Source organism: Hyaena hyaena, unplaced genomic scaffold, assembly GCF_003009895.1.
Source record: "Hyaena hyaena isolate Hyena2069 unplaced genomic scaffold, ASM300989v1 scaffold_1675, whole genome shotgun sequence".
NCBI lineage: Eukaryota > Metazoa > Chordata > Mammalia > Carnivora > Hyaenidae > Hyaena > Hyaena hyaena.
The window spans coordinates 233,550-254,630 of record NW_024082290.1 but is presented as its reverse complement, the minus strand read 5'-3'; the positions used below and the strand labels follow the sequence as shown (position 1 = coordinate 254,630).

The following is a 21,081-nucleotide window of genomic DNA, read 5'->3' as shown; positions in this document are numbered from 1 at the left end:
AAAAAAAAAAAAAGAAAAAGAAAAAAAAGAAAAATAAAAAATGTTTCAGGTCGGGTCACCTGGGTTGTTGGTTAAGCATCCTACTTAGCTCAGGTCATGATTTCATGGTCCCTGAGTTTGAAACCTACATCGGGCTCTTTACTGTCAGCAGGAATCCCACTTCCAATCCTGTCTTCCTCTCTCTCTGCCTCCTTCCCCACCTCTCTCAAAAGTGAATAAACATTAAAAAAAAATCTGTTAGAGTTATTGTGGGTAAAATATATAATGTTCCTTGCTCAGCGCCTAGAACATAGTAAGCACTCACTAAATGTTAGCTATTTACAAGCATTATGCGCCCAAGCATATGGAGGAAACCAAGTATTCAGATGACACCCAGAATTCCACTTCAGACATCCTACTTCCAAGCTCCCCCCATAAGTGTTCCTTGTGTGCCAGATGCAACGTTGGGGCTGGGCCGAATAAGGGTAGGAGCTGGGTCCAAATTCTCTTGGCCCAGGACCAGAGAGGGACAGCAAGTAACCACAAAATTGGGGCAAGGTTGAGAGAAATGAGTAAAGTGGTTACATCTCCCTGGGTTTGGACAGGAGCCAGGATTTAGGGGAGGGAGGAAAGAACTCCACCCTCATTGGTTGTGTAATGAATCTCCTGTCACGAGGTCAGGCAAAAGAGAAGGACGCTGGAGTTATAGGTGAGATGGGTGAGGAACAGTCAGAAGAAAAGGGGGACTCTTGGCGGCTGCCTTCGAAAGAAGTCCTCACTAAGATTTTTTTTTTTTAATTTCTGAATTTGGGCCCTGAGTTGTCTTTGGGGAAGAGAATCAGGAACAAGTAAGAGATTAAATTGTCCTCATCAGAGATCCTTTCATAGGCTCTCCATGAGTCTTTAGTGTCCATCCCCTTCTCTAGCACTCTCCACCTGGTGAACTCCTATTCACCCCTGAGAGTCCCATTTTTCTCTTTTGTTTCCTCTTCCCTGATACGGCCCAGCCCACTATTCACTCTTTCATTACAGGCTTTATTGTGTTTTCCTGTAATGTTAGTTCTCTGCCTTTACCTAGCAGACTGTGAGCTTAAGAACAGTGACTGAGTGCACGAGTGACTGCATCAAAGTGTATTCCTGGGAATCACTTGGAAAAAGGATGATTACCCCACCTTACAGGAGAATCGAGGCTCAGGGAGTGAACTCACTGGCTTCCTAGGTCAAGATGCCCTGGAGCTGGGCAACCAAATCTAAGGCTTGTGCTGTCAGTCAGCAGAGTTAGCCCCAGACAAGAGTAGAGGGTAAACAGTGACAGCTTGGGGATCATTGCTGAGGCAGCTGAGGCAAGGGGTCTGGAAACTCCCTGATTCTAATCGCAGATGGCACTCTCAATCGTGGATCTTCTGTGGCCATCTCACATTAGCTCCCTGTAAGACTTTTGCTCTCTGAAAAGGAATGATAATGGAACCACCCACACATTCTGAACTTGGTAACTGGACTGCAATCTTCTTGCCGTCAGGGCTCATGTCTGTTTGAGGACATCTGTGTCACAGCCCATAGTGCAACTGCTGGCAGTTACGTGGTGTTCCTGAAATATTGGAAGAATAATTGGGACAAAAGCAAGTGGAGGTTTGCCAACCACTGTCACTGTCTGCTGCGAAAGGTTTCTCCCACTGATTCCCAAGGTGAATCCTCACAGTTAGTGAACTCTGCAAGCCCTTTCTAAGGTTTGCTCTGTTTCTTTGCCCTCCCTCCAGGTGGGCAGGGCAATCTTCCCTGAGGTGACGGGGCTTGGTTGTTCAGAGGAAGTCAGACACAGTCACAGACAGGGAGAGCCAGCAATCCAGCTGTCCCTGCATCATGAGTGTCTCTATGCTGAGTCTCATCGGAACCCTGGGCAATGTCTCAGGGTTCCTGCAAGTGGCCTCTCTGCTAGGCTTGACCCTGCTGTTGCTCAAGGCAGCACAGCTCTACCTGCGCAGGCAGCGGCTGCTCAAAGCTGTCCAGCACTTCCCGTCCCCTCCTTCCCACTGGCTCTTCGGGCACATCAAAGAGGTAGGAAGGGGTTGGACTGGGGTTGGGAGGGCAGGGTGGGCCAGCGAAAGCAGCAATATCCACCCAGCACTGCCAGCACTAGCTGGAGGTGAGGGGTGCCCACAGCAAAGAACAACCCACATGGCGAGGTTCTCAACAAGGTTTTGTGGATTGCACAATGGTAGGAGTCGATGAGGGCGTTGTCATCTTCTAATGCCTACCTTTCCTTAGAGAAGGAGGCACCTTAATTCTAGTAGCTTGAACATGAAGAAGAGAACTGAAAGTAGCTGCTATGCCATATTGGTCCCCAACACTGCTCTCTCCTCCTTCTTAACCTCCTCCTGTACCCTAAGTTACTCATTGTCTCCCCTTGCTTGTGCATTCCCCTTCAAGGGCACTGCTCACACTTTCCCCTCTCCCGGAATAGATCTTGTCCTTCATATGGCCATCTGCCAAAGCCCAGCCCAAGCCTCCTCCAAGATGTTTTCTGGGGGTCTCAAGAGTGAAGAGGTCAGCTCTTTTTCCCCTGGACTGTCCTTCTCATTAAGCAGAGCTGACCTGACTCAGCTATTTTTGTCTGCAGTGTCAGAGTTGTGAGCTTCTTATTGGAGAGACCACTTCTAATTCATCTTTGTGAGCCAATAGGGTGTTGGTCAATGATTTGATGAATGAGTGAATGCATGAGGAAGGGCTTTCTAATGTCCAATTTTGAGAGCCCAAAGCTTACCCAGACACCTGGACTTCCCTTTACCACACTAATAATCTACTATCGCAGCCTCTTAATCTGTCTGTCTCCCCAAGTAGAGCAGAAACTCCAAACAGGTAAGATCCATAGCTATGTTCTAATTGAGTGTTTAAACGAGTGCCATGCACATAGTAAATGCTCAGTAAACATGTGTCAAGTGAAGGAACCTGCCCTACAGTAGCACACGTCACTTCAGCGCTAAGGAATCCTGAATGTCAGAGGAAAGCAGGCAGAAATTAGATGCCAATGTAGCAGAGTTGCTTGAGTTACAAAGAATGGTAGAAATAAGGGGAGTTGCCTACGAGGGCATGTCTAGGAACCGTTGTCTATGTGAATTCCGGAAGTGATGAGCAAAGCAGAGTGTTGAGAGAGCTGAGGAGTGGCAGTTGCTCTGTGGCAAAGTAGAAGGGCACTCCAGGTAGAGGAAAGAGTGTGTACAAAGGTCATGAACTGTAAGCAGGAGTCTCAGGGCAGGCATGAGGAGTGACAGTAACAGGATCTTCAGGGAAGGAGTAATAAGGCTGCTGGGATGGCCAGCATGGCAGGAGGCAAAGTAGAGGAAGTGAAGCCAGAAAGCAAAGGCTTTTGTGATCCCCAGTGAGGGGGCTGAAGGCTACTACTGCAGACAGTGGAAGCTCACACAAGTTTCTTTTTATTACAAAGTGAAAATGAGATAAAACCTGCTTTGTCAAAGATCAGTTGGCTGTATACTTTTGGGTCCACTTCTGAGTTCTCAATTCTGTTCCATTGGTCTATGTGTCTGTTTTTGTGCCAGTACCATACTGTCTTGATGACGACAGCTTTGTAGTAGAGGCTGAAGTCTGGGATGGTGATACCTCCCGTTTTGGTTTTATTTTTCAGTATTACTTTGGCTATTCGGGGTCTTTTGTGGTTCCATACAAATTTTTGGATAGTTTGTTCTAGTTTTGAGAAGTATGCTGGTGTAATTTTGATTGGAATTGCATTGAATGTGTAGAGTGCTTTAGGTAGTAATGACATCTTATTTATATTTATTCTTCCTATCCATGAGCATGGAATGTTTTTCCATTTCTTTGTGTCTTCTTCAATTTCCTTCATAAGTTTTCTATAGTTTTCATCATACAGATCTCTTGTATCCTTGGTTAGGTTTATTCCGAGGTATTTTATGTTTTTTTGTGCAATTGTGAATGGGATCAGTTTCTTGATTTCTCTTTCTGTTGCTTCATCATTGGTGTATAAAAATGCAACCGATTTCTGTATGTTGATTTTGTACCCTGCAACTTGGCTGAATTCTTGGATCAGTTCTAGTAGGCTTCTGGTGGAGTGTGTCGGAGGAACTTGACGGAGGACCAAGGGGGAGAAGAAGGGTGGAAATGGTGGGGGAAAGGGAGAGAGGCAAACCATGAGAGACTCTTGAATGCTGACAAAAACTGAGGACTGATGGATGTGGGGGGGAGGAGGGATCGGCATGGAGGAGGACACTTGTGGGGATGAGCACTGGGTGTTATGTGGAAACTAATTTGACAATAAACTATTTGTAAAAAAAAAAAAATGAGATAAAACCATAGATCAGTATCATTTTTATCTCTATTTATCCAGACTTAACAACTGTGTATATATTCAATATGTAAAACCATATCATGCATACAGTTTTGTATTTATTTAGTTTTCACGTAGCTATATACCTGCCAAACACTAAGTGATGCTAACAAACATTTACAAGTATGCTGGATACTATTGAAAGTAATATGGCAAGACAAGGCCCTTCTTCATCCCTTGTTACTGTCTTTAATTTAAAGTCCAGTTTGTCTGATATAAGTATAGCTACTCCAGCTTTCTTTTGACTTCCAGTAGCATGATATATATTTCTCCATCCCCTTACTTTCAATCTGAAGGTGTCCTCCAGTCTAAAATGAGTTTCATGTAGACAACAAATCGATGGATTTTGGTTTTTTTAATCCATTCTGCTACCCTATGTCTTTTGATGAGCATTCAGCCCATTTGCACTTATAGGTGGATTAGGAGGAAGTTAATGTTGGATGAAGTGGGAGAAGAAGGGGGAAAATAGCTGGGGATAGGGAGGGAGGCAAACCATGAGAGACTCTTGAATGCTGAGAACAAACTGAGGGCTGATGGGGGTGGGGGGGAGGGGAAGGGAAGTGATGGGCATGGAGGAGGGCGCTTGTTGGGATGAGCACTGGGTGTTATATGGAAACCATTTGACAATAAGCTGTAAAAAAAATAAATAAAAGCTTTTACACTCAGACTGCAAAAAAAGAGAAAGAAATATGACACAATAAAGTTAATACATCAATTTAACTTTTAAAAATAATCCACTTCATGCTCCAAATAAAGAAAATTATATGACAAAACTGCTTACCAAGTGATAGAAGTTGTTCTAAATTCTTGATGCCAATGTCATATCAATGACTTCCAAAAGTTTTGTGCACCATGGAGTCAATCCCTGACGTGATTCTGTAGGCAGCTGGTTGTCAAGGCTCCTAACTCTACTCAACAATAGGACAGAAACTGGACTTGGAGCAAACCTTGGACAACCAGCGGGGTCTGGATCAGAGTCCAGGTCATAAGACATAGTTCTGAACATTTTGTTCTGCTGCTAGATACAGAACGCTTCTCCTGCCCTTATCCCAAACCTGTGTGATGGAACCAGAGGAAACGGTTTACTGATTTTATCTTTCCTTTGGTAACAGCTCCAAAAAGAAGACGATCTGCAATGCCTACGGAAATGGGTAGAGAAATTCCCATGTGCCTGTCCTCGCTGGATATGGGGAACAGAGGTGGAGCTCGTGGTCTATGACCCTGACTACATGAAACTGATCCTGGGACGATCTGGTGAGAGGACACCCTCATACTTGTTGAAGCAGCTCTTGCCCCGTGGGTACATGTCCACGGGTCTGTGAAATTGTAGAAGAGACTGGAGGCTCAGAAATCAATACCTGACCCTGTACCTTGCATCCTCCCAGTGCACAACGAGCATGAGGCCGAATATTTACTGAAACTGCACTTTGAAACAACTCTGTTCCCCTTCCCTTCCCTTCCCTTCCCTTCTGTTCCCTTCCCTTCCAAGTGGGCAAGTGGGAGGTGGCTTGACACACACTACCTGCTGACAATCCTCAGGAAAGGATGCGGGCCAATGGCCTGGACCACAGCACCTCCTGGGGGCAGGCTTCCCTCTTTGTTCCACTTCGGTTTCCTGTAATGCCCTCTTACCTTTCAGACCCAAAGTCTCATGACTCCTACAGATTCCTGGCTCCCTGGATAGGTAAGTACACTTAACTAGGACTATAGCCCACCTTCTGGTTAGGTTTGCCAACAACTATCCGTTCAGCTCAGATTAAACAAAAGGTGACTGGCACCAGTCACCCCTCTCAAGCCTGAATGGAGCCTCATTTCTCTCCTAATAAAACCCTCACCTCTTCCTAATGATAGGGAGAGCTGTCCTGCAGCTCAGCTTCTTCCACATCACTTCGCAGTCCTTGCCAATGATCTCTGCCTGACTTTCCACTAAAGTCCTTCTATGACCCACACACTGCTCTGTTTCCTCGTTGATCTCTCACCTGTCATGACCATTTGCTGTGAATCAGCATTTGTGAAATCACCCTCCTCGTATGCACTGGCCTTCCCGCCTTAGCCAGGATGTCCTTCTTCTCATACACTGGTTACTCCTGAATTCCCGGGACACGTCTCCCCACAACCCCCCATTATGACCCAGGGTACGGTTTGCTCCTGTTGAATGGACAGACGTGGTTCCAGCACCGGCGGATGCTGACTCCAGCCTTCCACTATGACATCCTGAAGCACTACGTGGGGCTCATGGCTGACTCTGTCCACCTGATGCTGGTACGTCTATCCCACCCTCACCTGCACACTCACACCCACAGCACAGTTCACAGAAGACTCTCAGGCAGGTGTGTCCCTCAGATATCCATCAGGCCTGGCTCCCCAAATCATGCACTTGTACCTTACTATGAGACAGGTCTCCCCAAGAGTTGATAGGACAAGAAAGTACCTAGGCACCAGCTTTCCTCCACTCTGTGCTCACTGCCCACAGAAGAGAAGTCATGGTTGATATAGGGTCCCTTCTCCTCCTCACTTCATGTCTTTGGTTTGGAAAGGAAAACTAGTAAATCCCCCTGAACAACAAGACAAGCTGCCGCTGGCTGACCTGGGCAGTAGCAGCTTCAATGGCAGGGTGAACATCCCAAGGATGTCACTGAAGTGGGCTCTTGGCTTGGGCTGAAGGCTTCTACATAGATTTTAGCCACTCCATGGAGGGAAATGGAGACCAGATCTCTACCTTCAGGGCTTGTTCCTGGCATAATATCATCCCTGAACAGGACCCTTATTTCTCACTAACTGCTCAGTTAACATTTGTTAAACAAAAGGAATTGAGATCTCTGATATCCCTTTCTTACGAACTCTGGTACTGGCCCCTTAGTCTTTCTCCTGTCTTGACACTTGCTCCTTGATTTGGGACTTCACCTCTTTCTCGTGTTAGGTCAACTATAGGACAGAAAGATTCCCCTTTGTGCCCTGAGGAACAATGTTTCCTGGTCTACTAAAAGACAGTTAGTGCCAATTAATCACAAACAGAAACAAGCTTATAGACAAGAATGTGCTAATAGCAGGGGACTTTAATACTCCGCTTACAGCAATGAATAGGTCAACCAGACAGAAAATCACTAAAGAAATAATGGACTTGAAAGATACATTGGACCAGATGGACAGGACGGATATATTTAGAACTTTACATCCTGAGGCCAGGGAATTTACTTTCTTCTCAAGTGCGCATGGCACATTCTCCAAGATAGATCACATACTGGGACATAAAGCAGCCCTCAATAAATATAAAAGAATAGAGATCATACCATGCACACTGTCAGATCACAATGCTTTGAAACTTGAAATCAATTACAGGAAGAAGTCTGGAAAACCTCCAAAAACATGGAGGTTAAAGAACACCCTTCTAAAGAATGAATGGGCCAATCAGGCAATTAGAGATGAAATTAAAAAATATATGGAAACAAATGAAAATGAAAACACAACAATTCAAAATCTATGGGATGCGGCCAAGGCAGTCCTAAGAGGAAAGTACATTGCTCTCCAGGCCTATTTCAAGAGATTAGAAAAAGCGCAAGTCCAAAATCTAACAGCTCACCTAAAGGAGCTAGAGGCAGAGCAACAAGAACGCCCTAAACCCAGTAGAAGAAGAGAAATAGTAAAAATTAGAGCAGAAATAAACAACATAGAGACCAAAGAAACAATTGAACAGATCAATGAAACCAAGAGTTGGTTTTTTGAAAAAGTAAACAAAATTGACAAACCTCTAGCCAGGCTTATCAAAAAGAAAAGAGAGAGCACCCAAATAGACAAAATTATGAATGAAAATGGACTTATTACAACCAACCCCTCAGAAATACAAGCAATTATCAGGGAATACTATGAAAAATTATATGCCAACAAATTGGACAACTTAGAAGAAATGGACAAATTCCTAAACACACACTCACTACCAAAATTCACACGGGAAGAAATAGAAAACCTGAACAGACCCATAACGAGTGAAGAAATCGAATCAGTGATCAAAAATCTCCCAACAAATAAGAGCCCTGGACCTGATGGTTTCCCTGGGGAATTCTACCAGACATTTAAAACAGAATTAATCCCAATTCTTCTCAAGCTATTCCAAAAAATAGAAGTCGAAGGAAAACTCCCGGACTCATTTTATGAAGCCAGCATCACTCTGATTCCCAAGCCAGACAGAGATCCAGCAAAAAAAGAGAACTATAGGCCAATATCCTTGATGAATACGGATGCAAAAATTCTCAACAAGATCCTTGCAAATCGAATCCAGCAGCATATCAAAAGAATCATCCACCAAGATCAAGTGGGATTCATTCCTGGGTTACAGGGCTGGTTCAACATTCGCAAATCAATCAATGTGATCCATCATATCAATAAAAGAAAAGATAAAAACCATATGATCCTGTCAATAGATGCAGAAAAAGCATTTGACAAAATACAGCATCCCTTCTTAATAAAGACTCTCGAGAAAGTTGGGATAGAAGGAACCTACTTAAACATCATCAAAGCCATCTATGAGAAGCCTTCAGCTAACATCATCCTCAACGGGGAAAAACTGAGAGCTTTCCCCCTGAGATCAGGAACACGACAGGGATGTCCACTCTCACCACTGTTGTTTAACATAGTGCTGGAAGTCCTAGCATCAGCCATCAGACAACAAAAGGAAATCAAAGGCATCAGAATTGGCAAAGAGGAAGTCAAACTTTCACTCTTCGCAGATGACATGATACTCTACATAGAAAACCCGACAGACTCCACCAGAAGCCTACTAGAACTGATCCAAGAATTCAGCCAAGTTGCAGGGTACAAAATCAACGTACAGAAATCGGTTGCATTTTTATACACCAATAATGAAGCAACAGAAAGAGAAATCAAGAAACTGATCCCATTCACAATTGCACAAAAAACCATAAAATACCTCGGAATAAACCTAACCAAGGATACAAGAGATCTGTATGATGAAAACTATAGAAAACTTATGAAGGAAATTGAAGAAGACACAAAGAAATGGAAAAACATTCCATGCTCATGGATAGGAAGAATAAATATAGTTAAGATGTCATTACTACCTAAAGCACTCTACACATTCAATGCAATTCCAATCAAAATTGCACCAGCATACTTCTCAAAACTAGAACAAACTATCCAAAAATTTGTATGGAACCACAAAAGACCCCGAATAGCCAAAGTAATACTGAAAAATAAAACCAAAACGGGAGGTATCACCATCCCAGACTTCAGCCTCTACTACAAAGCTGTCATCCTCAAGACAGTATGGTATTGGCACAAAAACAGACACATAGACCAATGGAACAGAATTGAGAACTCAGAAGTGGACCCAAAAGTATACAGCCAACTGATCTTTGACAAAGCAGGAAAGAATATCCAATGGAAAAAAGACAGCCTTTTTAACAGATGGTGTTGGGAGAACTGGACAGCAACATGCAGAAGAATGAAACTAGATCATTTTCTCACACCATGCACAAAAATCAACTCAAAATGGATAAAGGACCTGAACGTGAGACAGGAAACTATCAACACCCTAGAGGAGAAAGCAGGAAACAACCTCCTTGACCTCCACCGCAGCAACTTCTTACTTGACACATCCCCAAAAGCAAGGGAATCAAGAGCAAAAATAAACTGTTGGGACCTCATCAAGATTAAAAGCTTCTGCACAGCCAAGGAAACAACCCAGAAAATTAATAGGCAACCAACGGAATGGGAAAAGATAGTTGCAAATGACATATCAGATAAAGGGTTAATATCCAGAATCTATAAGGAACTCACCAAACTACACGCCCGAAAAACAAACAACCCAGTGAAGAAATGGGCAGAAGACATGAACAGACACTTCTCCAAAGAGGACATCCAGATGGCCAACAGACACATGAAACGATGCTCAGCATCCCTCCTCATCAGGGAAATACAAATCAAAACCACACTGAGATACCACCTCACGCCAGTCAGAGTGGCTAAAATGAGCAAATCAGAGAACTCTAGATGCTGGCGAGGATGTGGAGAAACGGGCACCCTCCTACACTGTTGGTGGGAATGTAAACTGGTACAGCCCCTCTGGAAAACAGTGTGGAGGTTCCTCAGGAAACTAACAATAGAACTCCCTTATGACCCAGCAATAGCACTGCTAGGAATTTACCCAAGGGATACAGAAATGCTGAGGCATAGGAGCACATGTACCCCAATGTTCATAGCAGCACTCTCCACAATAGCTAAAACATGGAAAGAGCCTAAGTGTCCATCAACAGATGAATGGATCAAGAAGATGTGGTTTATCTATACCATGGAATACTACATGGCAATGAGAAACAATGAAATCTGGCCATGTGTAGCAACATGGATGGACCTTGAGGGTGTTATGCTGAGCGAAATAAGTCAGGCAGAGAAGGACAAATATCATATGTTTGCACGTATAGGAGGATTAGGAGGAACTTGACGGAGGACCAAGGGGGAGAAGAAGGGGGGAAATGGTGGGGGAAAGGGAGAGAGGCAAACCATGAGAGACTCTTGAATGCTGACAAAAACTGAGGACTGATGGATGTGGGGGGGAGGAGGGATCGGCATGGAGGAGGACACTTGTGGGGATGAGCACTGGGTGTTATGTGGAAACTAATTTGACAATAAACTATTTGTAAAAAAAAAATAAATAAATAAAGTGACTGTTTGAAAGGAAAAAAAAAAAAAAGAAAGTGAGGACATTTCATCAGAATATTTGGGGAGACAGAAATAGAGCCTAGCCTTGTCAGCGTGGTGCTTCTGGAGGAGCAGAGGATAATTGTGTCTCTCCACCACAGGACAAATGGGAGAACCTCATCAGAGAGAACAAATATCTGGAGCTTTTTGAGCATGTGTCCTTGATGACCTTGGACACCATTATGAAGTGCGCCTTCAGCTACCCCAGCAGCCACCAAGTAGACAGGTCAGTATAATCATCAGCTACCAGGTCCTATTTCCTGCCAACTGGTGTGGACTTAAGCTGAGAGGTAGGTAGTGCAGCTTGGGTGTTTCCCAGCACAAACAGCCACAGCTCTCTGCAGAGAGCACCAAGCCACTGTCAAATTTGGCCCACACCAAAGTTCATTAGCCACAGATCTCTGCCATAGGAACAATCCTGGCTACCATCACACCAATGGACTGATGGTCTTGAGGGCATAAGAAAGAAAAGGCGAATGCCTTGGGTTGTCTGTCCCACTGATTGAGGAGCCCTCCACCCACAGCTCCAAGTCACTCCAGGGCAGACAACTCCCTCCCCACAAGCCCTTCTGCATCCTCCCCATTCAGGATCTCCCAGTCCTACATCCAGGCCATTCAAGACCTGAGCAACCTGTTTTTTTCCCGGGTGAGGAATGCTTTCTACCAGAATGACATCATCTACAGGCTGACCCCTGAGGGGCGCCAGAACCACCGGGCCTGCCAGCTTGCTCATCAACACTCAGGTTGGACTCTGCCCCCTGGGCAGCTCCCCTCCTTCATCAGACACATCCCAAAGGGACTGGCTCTGAACACTCAGACAGAGCCCTGTGCCCCCTTGACCCCTGCAGGGGCTGGGACACAACCACACTGGGTATCCCCCTGGTGCAGGGGTTAGGATGCTATCATGTGCACAGGCTGACATGTGTCAGCACTATGGTGAATGTTGAATGGCACCCCCGGCCTGCAGCATTCAAGCAGAGCCTCCTCAAGCTGTGCTGTTGTTGAGCAACCCAACCCACAAGCACATGATGCTACAGCTCTCACCCTGACATGCACACCCATTACCACTCTCCTGATCCAGCTGGCAGCCAGGATGGGACACAGGGGGCAGGTGGGCCAAGGAGGGTGGCTGTGTCTGGGCATCCAGAGCTCTCAGCTCTGCCTGGGAACACTGTTCTGCAACAGACCGAGTGATCAAGCTGAGGAAGGCTCAGCTGCAGGAAGAGGGAGAACTGGAGAAGGTCAGGAGCAAGAGGCACTTGGACTTCCTGGACATCCTCCTCTTCGCCAAAGTGAGTGTGAGTAGGGGAGGCGTGAGGCTTTGCCCACAAACTCGGAGGAGAGGGGCAAATCATGCCGTATCACCGTGTCTTCCCAGATGGAGGATGGCAGTAGCTTGTCTGACGAGGACCTCCGTGCCGAAGTGGACACGTTCATGTTTGAGGGCCATGACACCACAGCCAGCGGCATCTCCTGGATCCTCTATGCCCTGGCCACACACCCTGAGCATCAGCAAAGGTGTCGGCAGGAGGTCCAGAGCCTCCTGGGGGATGGCACCTCCATCACCTGGTGAGTGCTCTTGAGATGGGAGAGCCTTGCCCACTCATCTAGAGAATTCCTTGCTTGTCAGAGCCTAGCCTGTCCTTCAGGATAGCTTTGTTTCAGGGACCACCTAGACCAGATGCCCTACACCACCATGTGCATCAAGGAAGCATTGCGACTCTATCCACCAGTTCCAGGCATTGCCAGAGAACTCAGCAAGCCCATCACCTTCCCTGATGGACGCTCCTTACCCAAAGGTATGAATGTCACCACACTCACTACATGAGAACACACAGAAGTCAGAAATCTATAAATCCTAGGGCAGGTCCTGAAAGTCTTTGAGGCTAGTTTTCACCTCAAATTCAATGCTTCCTTTGCGGTTTGGGTGAGGTGTATGTTGTAATTTGCAAAGAGTTTAAATTCAGCAGAAATTCAATAAGCAAATGGCAGCCTCTGAAAGTGGTTTTGGGTTATGCCCTAAAACTCTAATTCTAATTTTGAGATGTGAGTGTTTGAAAGACAATCAGGTGGAGCAAGGGGATATGTAGTCCTTCCTCTTGGGGTCTAGGTTATTGAGAGAGATTAGAGAATTCACTGTCATGGCACAGATGGTCCAGTCTCTGGGGAGGCCTCAGGTTGATGGCAGAGAGCAGCTGAAGATCATATCTGAGATCCCAGCCACAGATGGAGGCCAACCCTTGGCTCACCTCTAATCTGAATCCCAGTCCTGCCACATCCTAGCTGTGTGGTCATAGGCAAGTAGCTTAGCTTCTTGAGGCTCAAGTGCCTCATGTGAACAATGGAGATATGAGCGCTGTCATTGGATGCCTATTGTGTGGATGGATAAGTTCTTGCATGTTCCCCAAGGGCTCATAGATTGTACTTGATAAATGTGAGTTGTCTGTCACTTTAGTTGCTCCAGAACATAAGACTCCAGTTCCTTCCTGCTTCTCAACCTGGTTCTGGTTGTCTAGTAATCTGTTCTCTTATGTTTTGCCATATAGGCCCCACTTCCCTTGCAACACAATCAATCCACTTGGAGTGATGAGAAGTATCTCTCAGTGTGGCTGCCAAGCTGGTTGAGCATGCACATGGGTCCTCGTGGCATGGATATGATCAGTCTTTCATCTTCTGTCCTACAGGATTCGTACTCACGCTCTCCTTTTATTGCCTTCACCACAACCCGAAGGTGTGGCCAAACCCAGAGGTATGATGGCCTACGGAGGAGGGAATGATGTCTCCAGACATATCCGCCTACCTGTCCCACCTCTAAGTGGTCTGTGTGGTGGTTGGTTGATGGGAAGGAGGGGCTTGACCACACCTGTCCTGGCCCTGGTGTTCTCTCTGCAGGTATTTGATCCTTTACGGTTTGCACCAGGTTCTGCTCGACACAGCCATGCTTTCCTGCCCTTCTCAGGAGGGTCAAGGTGAGGCACTTGAACATGGAAGGGTGTGTTACTGGGCATATGTTTGTGACCTCTTCATGTGTGTTGTCTGTGGTTCTTGGCCTTATTTGAGTGTGTGCTGGGAAAAAGGTGTGTGTCTCTATGTTCAAAGGAAAGGTGGCAATCACAACCTGCCATAGAGCCTTTGACCCCTTGCTCTTACCCAATGGCCACCTATAATTCAGTATCTTGTTATTCCAAACTTTAATGTATTCTAATGCTTTCCCCACTTTAGGAGGATGATTTCTCATAATTAGAATTTTTCAGATGTTTGCTTTTCTCAATTAATACTAATCTCTAAAGATGATTTTCTCTCACCCCATATTGTGAGTCCAGCCCATTGCTTTTTGTACCTATTCGCTGACCTGTCACTCGCTGTATCAGTGCTGTTTGCCTGTGATTGGATTTCCCACGGATTCTTGTTATAAGTGTTCAAGTCATATACCGGTTGGAGTAGCCAGTTGAACAATGCCTCACATCAATACTTGTCTTCTTTACATCCAATAAAATGTTTCTACTTATTAAAATTCACATAACCATGACAACATTTTTAGCTGGCAACATTCTTTATGTGAATGGGATTTATATATCTTAGTCCCAGAATCTATATAGTCAATACTGGCAAAAAGCATAAAATTGAGGACAATCAACTGCTTTTGAGAGAAAACCCACTATTTTGTAGATGACACTTTTGTATATGGCATTTGCAAATTTCTTGGTGTGTAAAACATAAAGCACACTTCTTGAAGTGCCTGTGGAGTTGGATGACTGTTCTCCAGAGTGACTGCTATGAAATTCTCCAGTGCTCCTGAAATTGTCCTCTAAATAGTAACCTCCATAAACCTTGTAAATATTTACTAGAAAAAAGTTCTTTTCCAAAAATATAAATCTGTAAATTCTTCAAATAGTAAATCCACATTCACAGGACAGGCTTTAAGCAAACTATCTTCCAGATACTCACTGTAGTGATTTGAACTACAGTGAATCCTACTCACTGTAGGGTTTGAACCTAAACATTGGTGCAAGTCATATGACTGCCCATAAAGACAGGAGAAGACTAGTCAAATCATTTCCTAGCTCACATCTAAATGCTGCTCACATTTCATTCCATTCAGGGTTGTTGTTTTTTTCAGTTCAATAAACATCATTCAATTATAAGACTACTTATTACGTCTGTCTCTGTATGCTAGACTGGTGACCTGTGAGTAAGGTAACAAGCCAGAGAGGGCTTTGATGCCAGCCGAGGCACATGGACATGTCCTGGCTGTGATGGAGGGCCTGGGAGGGTCTGAACTGGGCTGGGACTTCAGGACAGGGAGGGAATGCAGGAGACAGGAAAGCCCAGGTGAGGAGGCTGAGGGATGGCAGGCAGGGACTTTGTTGAGTAGAATTAGAATCTATAGCAGCTGGTTGAAGAGCAAGTTGAGAGGATGACAGAAGTCTGGACCCAAAATGGGAGGCAATTGGTGCAGCAGGTTGAGCATTGCTAAGACCTGGCCCACCCAGGATGCTACCCAGTTTCCATTCTGACTTCCTTACACAATTCCATCTTGTCGTTTCTCTGATGCTTGGGTCCCTGTATCCCCCCCCCCCCCCCCCCCCGATAGTTAGGACCTGAAGTGTATCCCAGCCTATCCCTATGGTACCCTGTCCTGGTTTTCCCTTTATGAAATCAGAAGTGGCCAATGGAGAGAGCAAACAACCTGATGATTAACTGATGTAGTGATCACTCGACTTGCCTGTGTGGCTCAGGAATCTCACCCCCTTCTAAAAGGATTTGAAGCCTATTAGGAGGTAGGAGAAGGAGCTAGTCCTAGAAGACTGTGGACTTTGTCAAGGGTCAGAGGCAGAGTGTGAAGCAAGGCTTGGATCGAGATGTGTGTGTACCCTGTAAGAAAATAGATTGGGGCTGGGCCCATGCAGGAGAGCCCTGAATGTGCGATTCCCAGCAAGCGGACTGAGGCCAATTCTCACTTCCTTTTTCCTCCCTGACCCAGGAACTGCATTGGGAAGCAGTTTGCCATGAACGAGATGAAGGTGGTGGTGGCCCTGACCCTGCTCCGCTTTGAGCTGGTACCAGATCCTTCCAGGGTCCCTGTTCCCCACCCAAGGATTGTGTTGAGGTCCAAGAATGGGATCCACTTGCATCTCAAGAAGCTCCTCTAACCCCAGTGCAGACAAGAATGAGCCACAAAGGCCTCCTGCCAGCCTCCCTGACCCCTTCCTCTTGCCCATCAGTGTCTTCCCACCTCTGTCTCACGCTTTTCCAAGATTCCTACTCTTTTACTGTTACCCTCTTCCTACCCAGCTGTAGCTCTGACTGTGCATGTAACTCTTGATTATGCTCCTATTCCCCAGCTTGTATGCCCTCTCATCTCGTTTTCCCTTTCTCCCTCTGGTCTGTCCCTTTAATGCTTTCTCTTGCTGCTTTATCAAATGACACAAACTTAGTCCCTTAAAAGAACACAATTCATCATCTTGTAGTTCAGGACAACAGAAATCTGAAAAAGGTCTCAGTGGGCCACAACCAAGGTGTTGCAGAAGCCCTAAGGGAGAAAGTCTTCTCTTGCATTTTCTACTCTCTAAAAATTTGCTCTTAAGGCTACTCAATGAGAGTATTTGGCCTCCTTGTTTCTCAAGAAAATATCCTTTTCTTAAATTCAATTGATTATAGATGTTAACCATATCTATAAAATTTTTGGTGCAACACCTAGACTTTTGTTTAATTGAATAACTGGTACTACAGCCAATCCAGGTCAACCCCCAAAACCTGCCTGCACAGTCCAACTGTAGTCCACTTGGCATTCACACATCTTCTTAAACCATACTTAATCTGCCAATGAACTAGAATAAAGTCATCCTCCAACTGTCTTTCATATAATCTAAAGCGTATTGACTTTTGTCTCCAATAACAAAGCAACGTCACTGGAGGGTATCCTTTCACTCCCTGAAATCCTGTACCTTCAAGACTATGATACAAAGATAGCTAATATTACTACATTTACCTTTTACGTGGAGGATGTAGAACAAGGAAGAAAACAATCTGACACACAGGTGCACACGTGTATAGTCATATTCACAACATATAAGGAAAAATGCTAGAATAATCACACTCCTTATTTCTACATTCTCTGATATGACCAGAGCTAGCATTTATAAATACCTTCTCCCACTTCCCATTCCATATTTGCTTTACCCTCACTAAGCATCTCAGTCTGTTATGGTTTGGTCTGGTGAGGTGACACAAATCTTTCTTCTTGAAGGATCTGGGCCATAACTAGTCCTGCCACAACCAGGAAGTGGCATGTTTCAGTTTACTTTAATGACAGGACATGGTAGTTTTAAGAGATGCCCCATGTACTTCCCGTATTCAGAGCATAATTCTTATCACCTTCATCTCTAAGGAAACTACCAATTTCCCCTTGGCGATCAGGATCGATCCAGGACAGTAACTCCTTTTGATTCAGACCCATGAGAAGCCCCAAGTGGCCAGGAGATATGTTCACATGCAGTTCAACATAGTCATCCTGTGTGTCCTGGTGAAAGCGTTCCTGACATTGGAAGAAAGACCACTAGGCCAGCAGAGCACATGTGCAGCAGCAATAAGTATCAGTGATGCTGCTAATTGCGTCACTAGGGGTAATAATAAGTGGTGCCTATCCCATTTCCATCCCTTGAGTCCTGGATGGTGAACCCCGACTATGGAAGAAAGAGAACATATATTGGACATTGATTTATAGCATATCCAGCCCCTTGAAGAACCTTCCTTCAACCCTGCACTTCAAGCTCCCACCTTGGGGATTGACTGCACACTCTGTGGCCTAGTCTCAGAACCAACAAGCATCCAGGAATAAAAATACTCATCTCCCTTTAAATGTGGCAACCAAAACTAAACCTAGTCTCTTCAATACAATAATCTAACTGGTCCAATGCTATCCTGATTTCCAGATTTGTTCGTTTGTCAAATCAGTAAGTAGACCCTGGGTATCATCAGCAAGCACAGCCCTCAGTCCCACATGATGGGAAGCATAAGGACAGGAGTTGCCTCGTTTCAACCTTCCAGGACTTCTTGGTTGGGATGTCTGGGTAGCAGAAAATGGGAAAGATATTGACTGGTTAATAAATGTTGATCATGTCAGCACAACTTAGTAAAACTTAAACTCCTACTCTACAGACAGCCCTGCATTCTTCTTTGACCACTTTGTTTTGAGCTTTACTCACCTCATAAAAAATTCTCTGTTCTCATCATCTTCAAGAATGCTACATCTAGCCAAATGGTGTGCCTTAAACTCTCTCACAAAAACAGCCCTGCGTAGTGAGGCTTGCATTTATGGCAAAAAGTGGGATTGATACCTGAAACACATTCCTCCTCCTTGGAAACACTGGATCAAACAGAGCAAACATGAAATATTCCTTGCAGCCTTTGAGCATTTCCACCTGTGGGCTGGGGACTGGTTTTCAGCAAATAGTTCACAGCAAAGTCTCTGGGGCCAGACTGCCTGGGCTTGAACGCTGGTTCTCCCCCCTACCAATAGTTGCCTACCTTAGGCAACGAAGGTCTTTGTGCCTTGGTTTTCTTGCTTAGACTTGAGGCTTTTTGTTTGTTTGTTTGTTTGTTTGTTTTTAAAGTGTTTTGTCGGGTTGTTGTAGGGAAAAACCTATAAGTTCCCTTGTTCAGTGCCTGGAACATAGTAAGTTCTCACTAAATGTTAGCTACACCAAGCATTATGTGCCCAACCACACTGAGGAAACCGAGGACTCAGGGAGGCAAAGAGAGAGTGACCCCCAGAATTGTACCCCCAGGCTGTCCCACTTCCAAGCTCCCTCCACAAATGTTCCATGTGTGCTAGGTGCAAAACTGGTGCCGGGCCAAGTAAGGGAAGGGGTCGATGTCCAGAGTCCCTGGGCCAGGGCCAGAGAGGGACAGAGTGTAACCACAGAACTGAGGCAAAGTTGAGAGGAATGGGTAAAGTGGTCAAACCCCCTGGGTTTGGACGGGAGCCCAGGATTTAAGGGAGGGAGGAAAGAACTCGGGCCCCATGGGTTGTGTAATGATCTCCCATCATGAGGTCGGGCAAAGAAGGAGAGCATTGGAATAATAGATGAGATGGGTGAGAAACAGGACAGGGGGAAAGGGGGGTCCTTTCCCATGGAGATATTTTGTTTTCCTTTCCGGATTTGGGGTTGGAGTTGACTTCGTGAAAGAGAGCCTCAGGAACAAAGTGGGGGTCATATATATAGCCACAGCCTAATACAGTGTTTAAACCAATTCCTAGCACATTGTAAATGCTCAGTAAACATGTGGCAAGTGAAGGAATCTATCTCACAGTAGCACATGTTGCCTCAGAGCTAGTGAATCCTGATTGTCAGAGGAATCAGGTAGAAATTAGATGCCAGTGTAGCAGAGAGTTGCTTGAGTTACATGGACGCCGTAGAAATTGGTAGAATTCACTAAAGGGAACATGTCTAGGAACAATTGTCTATGTGAATTTCAGAGGCGATGGGCAAAGCACAGTGCTGAAAGCTGATGAGAGTAGTCGCTCTGTGGCAAAGAAAGGGGGCACTCCAGGTAGAGGAGAGAGTATGTACAAAGGACAGAAACTATGAGCAGATGTCACAGGGCAGGCATGAGGAGCAACAGTAACAGCATCTTCAGGGAAAGAGCAACAGGGCTGCTGGGATGGCCAGCATGGCAAGAGGCCCGAATAGAGGCAATGAAGCCAGAAAGCAAAGCTTTTGTGATCCCCACTGAGGAGTTTGAAGGCTACTACTCCAGACAGTGGAAGCTCTCACAAGTTTCTTTTTATTACAAAGTAAAAGTGAGATAAAACCCTTAAATACCAAACCATAGATCAATATCATTTTTATCTGTATATATCCACACTTCCTTCTACAACTGTGTATATATTCAATGTGTAGAACCACATCATACACACAATTTTGTATTTCATTAGTTTTCACTTAGAGATAAATCTCCCAAATGCTATGTGGTGCTAACAAAAATTTATATGTATGCTGGATACTACTGAAAACAGTATGGCAAGTATGAATTAAGATGGCGGAGCAGCATGGAGATTCTGAGCTTGTTTTGTCCCTGAAATGCAGCTAGATCAGCATCAAACTATTTTTGAACACCTGGGAAATTGATCTGAGGCTTAACACAGCAATCTGTATAACTTGAGCTACAGAACTCGACAGGTATGTGGTGATGAGGGGTGAACTGGGGGAGAGAAAAGCTGCAGATGGTAGGGAGCTGTTTTTGCAGAGGTGGGACACAAGAAGAGAAAGGGGGAGGGTGCAGCACATTGAGATCATGCAAGAAAAGCACTTCTCTGAAGGTAGCTGGAGAGAAAAAGAAAGAGTGAAAACATTTTCAGGGACTGAACAAGAAATCTCTTCCCCAAAACCATTGACAGGAAGAAAGGAGGGGGTTTTAATACCACCAGGACTCTATAAACAGTGGAGCACAAAGTCTGAATTTTCAGAGCTCAGTGCCTGGTGGTGCTCTGGTGAGGAAGTAGGGTTAATCCCCAGGAATAGTCAATGGGATCTGAGGGGTCCTCATGCCACACTGGAGGAAGTTAAATCCCTGCTTGGAGTGCATTTTTTAGAGGCCATATAGCCTCTCTACAGGGAAAGATCCCAGTGGACACCAGCGAGTAGCCATGTTTGCTGGCATTGAGATAAAAATTCCAGAGTGCAGTGAAACATGGCACCAGTGTTGTGATTTGCCATAATCTCTAAACCTCTGCCACTATGCAATAACACAAACATTTTCTGGGGCAAGCTGGAACCAGGCCATGGCTCAGCAAGAATCTTCCCCAAAGAAACAGCACGGGTCCAAGCTGCAGGGGTGTCCAAAGTGTGGGGTTTTGAAACACAACCCTATCTGAGATAAAACTCTCAATGGAGGTGCCGTCTGACAGGTGGACAGCTTGGACACAGACAGGGTAGAGGCAGGGAGTGGATGGAGGCCTGAGACAAAAGAAGGGTACTTGATCACAGGTCAGTGATAGCACGGAGTCCTGTCCAGAGACTAGGGAG

General features: G+C 45.2%; 1 protein-coding gene across 1 annotated transcript; it reads left to right on the top strand.

Moving 5' to 3' along the window:
• Window positions 1–1,839: 1,839 nt before the first annotated feature.
• On the top strand, window positions 1,840–16,273 carry LOC120226329 (cytochrome P450 4A11-like). Its single transcript, XM_039224522.1, has 12 exons — window positions 1,840–2,034; window positions 5,449–5,590; window positions 5,976–6,020; window positions 6,471–6,598; window positions 11,152–11,276; window positions 11,639–11,793; window positions 12,236–12,342; window positions 12,429–12,619; window positions 12,716–12,849; window positions 13,735–13,799; window positions 13,943–14,019; window positions 16,035–16,273. Exons 1-12 carry the CDS (start codon window positions 1,840–1,842, stop codon window positions 16,201–16,203), a joined length of 1,533 nt encoding a protein of 510 aa, XP_039080453.1. The 3' UTR covers window positions 16,204–16,273.
• Window positions 16,274–21,081: the final 4,808 nt, after the last annotated feature.